General features: G+C 38.2%; 1 protein-coding gene across 2 annotated transcripts; it reads right to left on the bottom strand.

Annotated features, from left to right (window-relative positions):
- Positions 1 to 780: 780 nt before the first annotated feature.
- LOC106051804 (uncharacterized) lies at positions 781 to 7,075 on the bottom strand. 2 transcript variants are annotated; one of them, XM_056019080.1, is made up of 3 exons: positions 6,820 to 7,075; positions 4,078 to 4,218; positions 781 to 1,845 (listed from the first exon to the last, which is right to left on the bottom strand). In XM_056019080.1, exons 1-3 carry the CDS (start codon positions 6,918 to 6,920, stop codon positions 1,725 to 1,727), a joined length of 363 nt encoding a protein of 120 aa, XP_055875055.1. In that variant the 5' UTR covers positions 6,921 to 7,075; the 3' UTR covers positions 781 to 1,724. The 2 variants fall into 2 exon arrangements, 1 of the variants encoding a protein (XP_055875055.1); XR_001214926.2 differs by having other exon boundaries at positions 785 to 1,845; positions 4,078 to 4,222; positions 6,820 to 7,060.
- Between the last annotated feature and the right edge of the window lie 4,543 nt (positions 7,076 to 11,618).

Genomic DNA, 11,618 nt, shown 5'->3' with positions numbered 1-11,618 from the left:
AAACTTGGTGACCATAAAAAAAAATTGAAAGTAAAAGTACTTTTTTCTTTAGATTTTCTGTTTCAAACTATGGATTAAAATAGCGCTAAAGTCAACAGTTAGGAACTGATTCTATTTATCACATGATGAAACTTTAGCAAGGATTTTCTTTCATCCCCACCAAGTGCAAGTACACTGGCTAGAGCAGAACTGTGGTAGCCTACTGGAGGATGGGTTTGCTCTCATTCTTAGCCTTTCCGCTTTCCTTGGCGGACGTTTCCATTGAAGCGCCACGCTGAGGTGACTGGAGCTGGTATCCTCTGCGCTATCGAGATTAGCTTAAGCGCCAACTTGCTTTAACTGACAAAAAAGAGAGCATCTGGTTGCAGGCGGTTTCAGATTTAGACAGATGTACTCCAAACTTCTGCAACGTAATATTTTATTTAAATCCAAACCTTAAAAGTAAACTGTACTTTTATATCTAGACTTTACTGCTCCAACTTTTATGTCCGAAAATTTAATGAAGCATTCTTTAGAAGACGTAGGCCTAAGGCAATGATTTCAAGTCGATCAGAGTCTATCATTCTAATTTGTATCAAACTCCAAGCTATACCCTGTAACTTTATTGAAAATATTAAACCAAGCGAGGCTCGGTCATCAGGTACTACACTATCAATCTCCAAAAAAATATGAATTAAGGGCGGTGGTTTTTCTGATATATTTTATAACATTTAAGCCAACGATTGTGTTATTTCCAAAAATATTTTTTTTAATAAATTATCTATATTGCTAAATGATGTATTTTCTGTTTTACAAGCTATAGTTAATTGAGACTATATGTTTTTAAAAAAAATAGTGCAGTTTGTATGTATGTAACTCAAATATGTTTTAAAACAAGATTTAATAAGGTATGTCAAGTTTTATTTATTATCAGCATACACATGATTAGCACTCATTCATGACCCTTCAGTCTTCACCAACCGTTAATTAGAGGATCAATAATAAAATATGTTAGCCCAGATTCACACTGAACCATATCTTCATTACAATTAGTTCTTTGAATGCATATGAATAGTAACATTACAAAAACATTAGTATATGTTGTGAAGTATCATGCTGCCAGCACGCCTACCAATACAATCCTATCGGTAACACTGTTGACACGCATACGTCTATTTTGTATGGACGGAGATGGTTGTGGTGGTTGATAGTCCTTGGCTCCTGACATCCGTACAGAAAACATTGAAACCTGCCTTTTTACTGGCATGGGTAGACCACTTCGGGGGCCGCTTCTGAGTTGTTGTTTTTACATACTCTCTTTGTAAAAAAAAAAAGGAATTAAAGTTCCCCTTTCAGACATTGCGATCTATTGAGCAGATGATTTAAAGAGCATCTGTTTCTGTGTCCCACGGTTGACGAGGATGTCATGTGGCCAACACAACAACCAACCGCCTTTTCCTTTCTCCAACTAGTGTGAGGTACCCATTAAAGCTGGGTGGGCTCCGAGGCGCCCAAAGATCCCGATGAAAAAAATCCCAGTCTTCACCAGGAATCGAACCCCTGATCTCCCGGTTCCGAAGTCAAGCGCTTCACCGCGCCTCCACTCTCTTTGTAGCCAATTTTTTATTTTTAATATTGAAACTAAAAGTAAAGAAAAGCTACTAAATAATCCTGAGAACGAACAAAGCACAGATCTCTTGTTGAACTGGACTATCAGATGAATTGAACTACAGTTTCTCAGTGCCTTACATCTTGTGAATCATGAAACAGCAGCAGAAGATGAGTAACAAAGTGTCAACATCACAAAAACAGCAGGACGCCACGTCTGCCAATTCATAGACATCACGTGTGTTTCCGTAGTTTTTCCTTTAAAATAAATTAAAGCATAGGTTTATGTCAAATATATTCACGCGAAATAAACTGTATACGTGTGTGTGTGTGTGTGTGTGTGTGTGTGTGTGTGTGTGTGTGTGTGTGTACAGAATTTTAGTTTTTCGGCTATAACGAATAGAACCTCCCCCCCCCCCGGAAACAATCTTTGTTAAGCAAATATATAAGTCTATTATGTTCTTTATTAAGTTCTAATGATAGGCCTATAGAACCAGGTTTAGAAGAGGGTGCGCAAAATGAACTATTTATATAACTCTTTAATCATGAACACATGAGGTAATAGCCACTGACGTATGCGTGCCTAAGATTGTAAAATGTCTTAAATTCCAGACCAAATTTAATTTTAAAGATATATTTTAAAAAATCGTAACGATCAAACAATATTTTCCCTGTGTGGCCAATTAGCTAGAGTAGTTTTCCCCCCAAAGATATACATCAACTGTCAAATTTCTAGGACAATGTTTAGAACCATTTCAAACTCTGCCCACGTTTAGCCGATAAAAAATTTGCAAGTTAAGGAATTGTAAAAAAAAGTGTATAATTTGTTCAGAATACTGTCATGCGCACCTGGAGTTGATTCTTTGTTAGGTGTTTTTGTGTGTGTGCATCATAATAGTTTGTGCATGTTTTCTAAGGACGCGCTCTGTAGGCGTCATTGCTTTTTGCTCATGTATTATAAAAATAATTCCCTTTTTGCTCATGTATTATAAAAATAATTCACTTTTTGCTCATGTATTATAAAAATAATTCAATCTAAAAAGAAAGCTACACAAAGCTATTAATATCCTTGTGCCGTTAATTGGCCATTGACGTTTTAGGTAACACATTTCACTTTGCCATTGCCATGGAGGGACAGGCGAATCATTATGTTTTTACTTTTGCTTATTTTGGTGCAATGGTCGTTTCGGCGAGGTACGTTTCGGTGCAAAATGTTTTAAGCACATTATATTTTATTACTATATGTCTATGATGTGATCACATTTAAACAAGAATGACAAGTATCTATGTTGTGTATGTGTGTTTGTGTTGAAACGTATTGTTGTAATTCTCTAAGGCAGGCACTCAACGAAAGACAGGTCGGCAACAGTAAACGATGTATTTATTTAGTATAACTAGTATAAGCATCAAGAAATAGCAATAGTTATTAGTTAGACTTGGACGTCTACTATAAAGTCACAGGGAGTAATATGTCTAAGTTCTAAGAGTCCTACTTCATACCAGATCACAGAATAGACCACCGACACACTTCCCAGTGTCGTTCCAGGTCTCCCACACAGTTTCCTAGTATCACACAGGACAGCACTCAGCACCAGACTGTTTAGACTCCCATGACTTTTAGCCGGCTCACAACAGTCCTTCTTCCTGTCTCTATATGTCTTTCACTAGTAGTGTTCAGTAGTGCTCAGATGCGCACCATTAGTGTAGCGCTGGAGCGGGGTTACAACAGTATTTTGTTTCGGTAAATAAAACAATAGTTGGCCAAGTTTTGGTCCATTAGATTTGGGATTTAACTTTGTTGTGCAATTATTGTTATGTCACTAAAATTATAATGCGGGTGTGGGTTCTAATATTGTTTTAATACAAATTAAACGATGATAGAAAAAAATCGATGCAAAGTTGTTGGGGATTTTTTTTTCACAAGAAAATAAACTTACTTAATTTAAAGTAGACTATCTCAAGCTATATATTTCGCACTCCTCACCTATAATTTATGGGGGGGGGGGGGGAGAAGCATGTCAATATGTAATCTCAGGTAGGAATCTGACGTTTCGAAGTCTGTATGTTTCAGATGTTACCTCAGAATGGAAGATTATTGCATCCTTGACCAAACCTTCTACGGATGTTATAGGGCGCATGCGCTAGGCGCAAGCGTAATATGCGTTCATGAAGTAGTCAAAATTATTACAGCTTTTTTAGGTTGGGGGGAGGATGAATGCATAATATTTATTTATTTATATTTTTCAGATAAGTGGGAAAAAATGTTTATGATAAAAAAGTTGGGTGTTTTATAAACCATCGCCAGACCCTCTTGCGTCAAAACGGCTGCACAAAAACGAACCGTACCACTTGAGAGCTACTCCTCTGAAATGGCTGCAATTTTATCATAAGTCATGCAGCAACCCAAATCATACACCAGCCCAAGTGTTTGAAGATTACAGCTGGGATGAAAATTCAAGTTTGCGCTATGCCACTGACTGTTGGACTTACCGTTTGCCTGGCTGAATGAGGTGTGTCTCTTCTTCTGAGCTGGAAGATGTGGGATCAGAGGTCGTTGGGGATTCTGAGGACACTGAGCTTATAGGTGAAGGCTTGAACTCATTTTTAGTCATTTCCCTCCTTAGGTAATCACTACCTGATTGTAAAAAAAAAAAAAACATAAGCAATTACACGCCCATGACTAACGATTGTACATAGGTATTGCAATGTTATAACGGAATGAACATATGAAAAAAACCGCGTCCTATAACTATATAATTTCAGATTATCCTTTAATCTCTATTATGACGCTTGACAAAAAAAGAAAGATTTAACGCACGTGAGATAACTCAGTAATCCTATGTCCAGACATGAACGATAATCACTTCCTGCGTCTGTTTTAAATGCGATTTAGTCTATAACATTGTACACAAGCAGGTCGAATAGCTCATTATTCTAAGGCAAATTTCTTCCACCTCCGATGCCTAAGGCGGATCTTTAAAATAAGGAGGCAAGAAAAAATAACCAATGAGAAAGTGCTACGAAGAGCAGGGTGCCAGGACATCCGCACTGTTATCTGAGATGAACTTCTGTTGAAAAAAACAGAGCAGGAAGGACTAGTCCTCCCGCAGTGCTCTGGCAAGAAACTTAGCCGTTCGACGTAGTGCCTCGTATCTCCAAACCATCTCCTCGTATTGCGACAAATGGCAGATTCAGATAAACGTTGCCAAAACGACCTGTTAACAGTTAGCAGACACCTTGGCTTGCCTGACCACGTTCGTAGAATGCCAGTAGGTCGACTTCCACAAAACATTCTGTATGGCGATCTAACAGAAGGCAGGAGAGCCGCTGGTCGCCCACTTTTACGGTATACGGATGTATGCAAACGTGACATGAAGCTCTTCAAAATCGACACTAGCAGCTGGGGAAAAGTGGCACTGGATAGATCCACATGTAGGTGATTATATATGCCCAACCTGTGACCGCAGCTGTGTATCAAGGATTGGCCTCTTTAGTCACACAAGAAGTTGCAAAGAGAAAAGATCGTCTCTCGAGACGTAAAATGCCACAGATCTAAAGCAAATTATTGCCTTCCTTTAATTCAAAATGAGGCGCACGGATATGTGTACATTGTTCCTCTTCCTAGGTCACCTCGTGTAGTGTTCATTAGTAATATTTTTTGTTGCAATTGTTGCGGTGATCTAAGGTCTGATTATAATTGCATTAAATAAAATGTCTTGAATGTGGCTGGATTTTCTCTAAGTTCTGCCAGATATGTGTGTTTGTGTGTATTTATAGTATTTGTAGATTTATTTCTGATTCACAGTATCCGGAGAAAGTTGTAAATAAAGACAAATGTAGAAATGTTATAAACAGTACTGTACAAAGACAACTGGACTACCATCCTAATTTAGTTAGAGACTATGTTAGTTTTGGTAGATAAATATATTGTGTATTGTTTTTTAGCGATAGTAAAAGTAGTGACGTAGTGAGACAGACGAATGACGTAGCAGACGAAATAATCTTCATTCCATGAAGTCCAAAACATTTAAAGCAAAACATAACGTTCTAAACTTCGTTTACGAAACGTCTGAAACTTATAAGATAAGACAAATAATACGATATGATGCTAAAGGATTTCTGCATAATTAAACCCGTAGGCTTCACCTATAATTCAAACGTAGATCTACACCTCACAATACGCAAGAGTGACATTAAGCCTACATCATACAAAACTTAAAGAAAAAAAAACCGACTACAAAACACTTAAATCGCATTCAAGACAGAGAACATTAATAGATCAATTAGAGACCATTATTTATTATAATTAAACTTTGAGAACATTGAAGAACTTACGAATGAATTAATTATGATAGAAAAATAAACCTCGCACAAATTTTGAGCACATTAAAGATAATAGTAAAATTAGTTTTCATTAGCAGATTCCGTTATCTAGGATAGGTTCCTGTGCATCATAGGCAATTTTATTTTCTGTATAATGTTCTAATTTTAAAAAAGATACTTATAGAATATATTTTAAGCGTGTTAGAAATCAAGATTGTTCAGACAAAATACTTTGGGCTTCATTACAATTGTTAATTAGCAAACCTTTAAAGACCAGACCTTAGTGGACTTCAGTGTTTAGTTATTAGCCTACGTAAAAAAAAAACGAAACACCTTTTTGTATCTAATCTGTTATTATCTATTTGACTATTCTAGAGGGTAAAAATATTGATACAAACAGCACATCAATGTATAGGCCTACACACTGATATGTGTTTTGATTTTATTTATATATATAATGACTTTTATGTTAGGTTTAAGAGCTCGGCCAATTTGGGCATTCACTTTCTTATCTTTGTGTCCGTAGATGCAAGTGAAAATGAAATTTCTCGTTCGCCAAACAATGAAATATGAAATAACACAGGGCGATATAATATGGTGCATATTGGTCGAGTGGTTAGGTGCTCAGCTGACAATGTTAAATAGAATGGGTTGGTTATAATTTTTTTGTATTCGTGATTTGGGGCAAGGAATAAAGATTTCAATATCAATCAGAATATGGAATAATAAATGTAAAAACGGTTAGATTTGGTCATTGTGCTGGTCACATTTCCTTTCTTGTTAACCTTTGATCAATTATCTGACCAGCTGACAAAAAAAACTAATAATAATAAAGTAGATCATACGTTATTTTCAAGTGAAAAAAAAAAGTAAAAACTGAAATGTACTTTTTAAAAAACGTATACTTACCATATTGAATAACTTGGTTGGCCCTTGTAAGTTTGTGGTGAAATAGCACTTAGCTTATATTCATTTATATATATAAAAAGAATGACACTACGATTTTCCATCTGTTCAATTCAGATGTTTCCGCTGAAAAGTATAAAAAGCACATTATAATTAGTGATGTCATCTACGTGACATTGGCATGTGACACCTACTATAAATAAACAGGTTTCGTTTCTTCTTTTTTTTTTTTAAATAAGCGTCAACATGACATCGATCTAGTCATTTAACACGAGTAAGGAACTAGCGGGAATTTGCAGTTGTTATTTTTTACACAAAAATAAAACCCCGAGAAATCTGGGTCACCAGTCATTGCAAACCTGTGTCAAATGTTGACATGAAGAATACGTTTGAAACCAGCAACAGGAATTTACAACGAAGATGAGGGTGCAGGTCTGGGTCCCAATATGTCGAAAAAAAAAAAAGTTGTGTGTGTGCTTGTGTGTGTGTGTGTGGGGGGGGGGGTCCATGTAGTGCTTTTCTAAAAACTAAACATATTTGTGTCCTAATAAAATAATGTCTTAGAACTCTTTTCCTCCTTTCATTGCGAGCTTATAAAAAAAGAAAACTAACAGAAATGAAACTATTTTCATGCATTTATTTAAGCCGGAAAAAAAACAACATTTATGGCCTTAGGAGAATATATTCCAAAGATAATAATACACGCATTTACCGTAAATGCTAGAACGTAAGAAGGAGCAAAGATTAATATGGCTTATCGTAAAAGGCACAACTAGTATACAAATTAAAGGGCTAGTATCTCCTCAAGCCTAAAAATAAATTAGATAGGTTAATACCGTATCTTATTATATCTTATAAATTAAAGACGTTACAATTTACTAAAGAGAAGATAATTAAGTCCTAAGCGTAGGCCTATCTATGTTCCAATCTAGTCATGCACGTCAGAGATTTAAACTCTTATTCGCATAATTCAACTTATCTTTAAATCACTGAATAAAACAGCAGCCATAATTATACATTGATTCAAGCGCGTTCAAGAGCAGTCTTCTGAATTAAAAGGTTCTGAGTTCAATAAATAGTCAAAAGAAGATCATATCCTCTTTTTTTAGGGCCGTGTCCTACGTCGGCCAGTGTCAGAGCCTAAAGTGTGATAATGTCCGGCCTTCAGTCTGTCGTTTACTGTATCAACCCTTTAAGTCTTCTGGTTTAGCAACACAAACTCAATACTAAACAACAGAAGCTCCCCAAGAACTTGATTGTCTCGTTCTTTTGCACTTTCGGGTAGGCGGCCGTAGGCCTATATAATGCTAGCGATGACAGAGCGGTTCCTATTATCAATACAGAGGTCAAAGACTCAAAAGAGAAAAAACAAGGTTACAAAAGACAGTTTGTGTGGAAACACAAACTCAAAATCGGCCCCCGAAGTAAAATGTTTTACATAATTCGGATAATCCTTCAGAGTTGAAGATAGTTTACTTCCTAGTCCAAACCTCCCGCAGGACGACGGGGGATGGGAGCAGGCAGGGTTTGAACCTTCCAAACGACAGTCCAGCGCGCAAACCGCACGACCAGTGGTCCACCCAGGTAGGCTTTAATATTGTAATAACTTAAGTGAGGCAACTCAACGAGGACATAGACGTTTATTTACATGGAGACATGACAAACACAAAGGACATCTGCCTTGAGCACAGCATCTCCATATTGGCTCTAGTCTTGGGCGGAAATCGTTAGTCTCTTATGTCAACATCCGACTTGTCTGGTCACTGATAGTGCGCACATTCTTTCTGCACTATCTTGGATGGCGGTGCGCATGGCAAAGTCATAACATTGCCCCCGTCTTAGCACTTTTCGTCCCGAAAAGAAACACTGCAGCTGAGGTTTGACAGTTCAGGTGGAGGTCGATCAGTGGGAGCCACAGGCGGCAGGGAGCGTGTTCCCCACGAGGCCATCCGCATTGTTTTCTTCCAGTGCCGCTTTCTCTTTCTCCAGTTGACCAGGCTGTTGTTGCGATAATGACGTGGCCGTTTGCCACACAAAGAGATAGGGTCGAGCACTGTTTTATTCAGCACAGCCGTTGATCGGACACGCTGTCTCAGCAGACCTTCCCGACAGACGCCTCTCAAGGGAGCTTCAGGTTCGCTTGCAGCCACGTTGCAAGCAAAGTCCAATGCACCGAAGTCATCCTCAGACAACAGTCTTACGTCCAGAAGATAGGTCTCTTCAGGTTCAAGTGGAAAATGTCTTTCTCTTGACAGCTCAGATTTAGAGTGATTTGATTGACATTCATCTATGCCAATGTCGATGATGATGGTAGAAGTACATATGCGCTGTTGGTGGTTTTCTTGGCATCTAAATTCTATGTGTGAAGCGCCGCACGTACAGTTCATGCTAAACTTCTTGATGCTGTTGTCAAGCTTCGAATTTCCCTCGTGAGCACCGACAGATAGGCAGAGGTCTTTAAGGTCCATAGCAACAGGCTTGAACGCAGACCCAACGTTGTCTTGCTCCGTCAGGCTCATTGAGGTACTGGTAACAGATACAACAGGAACATCCGCTTCAGGCACATAACAGACTTCAGTTAAGGTACTGGTAACAGGTACAACAGGAACATCCGCTTCAGGCACATAACAGACTTCAGTTAAGGTACTGGTAACAGGTACAACAGGAACATCCGCTTCAGGCACGTAACAGACTTCAGTTAAGGTACTGGTAACAGGTACAACAGGAACAAACGCTTCAGGCACATAACAGTCTTCAGTTTCTTCATTTGTCTCTTTCCGTTCGATTCGGTACATCTCGTTGAAATCATCACAGCAATCGTTGTCACGTTTCTCGTCTTGAAAGTCACAACCACAAGACTTGCCCACAACACAGACACAGACGGCGCTCAAATCCCCAGCGTCTCCGTCACCACTGTTTGTGCAACCACAGTCTTGACCACGCAACTTCTTAACCAACGAGTCTACAGGCAACTGCTCCTTTACAAACGATCTAACTCCTTCTTTCAGCTGAGACAACATTTTATCTACCTTGTTCCCCATACTGTTAATTTGTTCACACATTGCTTCATTTATCTTGCCAATAAGCTCATAAATCTCCGGTTCAATTTCAAATAAGTAGGTATCTGGATCTTCGTCTTCATCTATCAAAGCTTGCCGGAGACGAGCTGTAAGCACCTCCTTGGTACCACCAATTATCTCATATCGGTTACGAAGTTCCTTCCTAAGCTCTCTAACTGAGAGTTGGTCTAATCGTTTCAAAGCTGCCATTGTAAATCCTACCTCCTCTCGTTGAGTTGCCTATAATCCCACTTCTGACAACCAATTGTAATAACTTAAGTGAGGCAACTCAACGAGGACATAGACGTTTATTTACATGGAGACATGACAAACACAAAGGACATCTGCCTTGAGCACAGCATCTCCATATTGGCTCTAGTCTTGGGCGGAAATCGTTAGTCTCTTATGTCAACATCCGACTTGTCTGGTCACTGATAGTGCGCACATTCTTTCTGCACTATCTTGGATGGCGGTGCGCATGGCAAAGTCATAACAATATTTTCAGAAAGAACATCCGAATGAAATTATATCAAAGACAAATGAGAGATAAGAATGGAGAAAGAAGGTTAACAGATCTTGTGTAGTGCCCCAACCGTCCCGCAGATCAAAGGATACGTGAAAGTGAATGTAAAGTTAGATGTGAACCTGGCCTAACTAGTTTGTGGTCTATAGGGCAGATGATGTAAAGTTCATCTGTCGTTGTGGCCTACGGTTAACGAGGGTGTCATGTAGCCAGCACAACGACCAACCGCCTTTGCTTTTCCCCAACTAATGTCAGGTACCCATTAGAGCTGGGTAGACTCAGAAGTTGAAAATCCCAGTCTTCACCAGGATTCGAACCCGGGACCCTCGGTTCGAACTAAATAAGTTAATTTTTTTGAAAAGGCTCAATCTCATTTTCGAAGTCTCAAAAAAAAAAAAAAAAAAAAAAAAAAAAAAAAAATTCCGCTATATAGTAAAATGTTCACGAAAATGATGTTTATAAGATTACTATTCGTCTTAAATTAGGTCTAACATATAATGCATACTAATTAGCTTTTTCTTATAAAAAACTGCTTGCATAATTGATTTTTAAAAATTAGAATTTTCGCTTTCAGGAAAAAAAAAAGTAGCCGTTGCATCAGAACTTTGAATGGTCTAAAATATTGTGAAGTCGGATTTTCAATATCTCTTCTAGTTTACGATATCTAAACGGGACGGACGGACAGACGGACAGACATTTCGCACAAAACTAATAGCGTCTTTTCCCCTTTCGGGGGCCGCTAAAAATGGACTCCATGGACTCGGTGAACGACATTTTCTCACATAAAACTGAGTTAAATCAGATGAGAATTTCGTGTAGGCCTATAGATATGTACACTATTGTTTCGCAGATAAACAGTCTAAAAACTAGTAAAATAAAATAAGAAATACTTTAAAAAAACAACAACACAAAGCTTATAAATAGTGTATCAATTAGTTTGGATAAGGTCATGTAATCAAATGTGTAAAAGATATAGACTAACTGTAATAAATCTGTGCATTTTGGTTGTTGTTTCTTTAGCGCAATTTTATGCTATACGCTTTCTCACTACTCTATGATCCCATCACTTGTTGGGAGAAGGGAGGGAGGGAGAATGAACGGGGTGTTTTTTTTTTTTTTTTGTTAATTTTTAAATGTAGGCCCTACGTATAAAAAAATGTGAACGCCCTGAATTCGAACTCGTGGGCTTAAGCCTTCTCAGGCTTCTCAAGCCAACACGG

The sequence above is a fragment of the Biomphalaria glabrata genome, chromosome 2 (assembly GCF_947242115.1).
Source record: "Biomphalaria glabrata chromosome 2, xgBioGlab47.1, whole genome shotgun sequence".
Taxonomy (NCBI): Eukaryota; Metazoa; Mollusca; class Gastropoda; family Planorbidae; genus Biomphalaria; species Biomphalaria glabrata.
The sequence above is the reverse complement of the archived record's forward strand: the minus strand, read 5'-3'. Positions and strand labels throughout refer to the sequence as shown.

Excerpts from the sequence above, each read along its gene's own strand:
- LOC106051804 (XM_056019080.1), bottom strand. The coding sequence starts at position 6,920 with ATGGAAAATCGTAGTGTCATTCTTTTTATATATATAAATGAATATAAG. Across the intron at positions 4,219-6,819 it reads CAACCAAGTTATTCAATATG|TGATTACCTAAGGAGGGAAA; the intron begins GTAAGTATACGT and ends ACAATCAGGTAG. Across the intron at positions 1,846-4,077 it reads CTCATTCAGCCAGGCAAACG|GAAAAACTACGGAAACACAC; the intron begins GTAAGTCCAACA and ends TTTATTTTAAAG.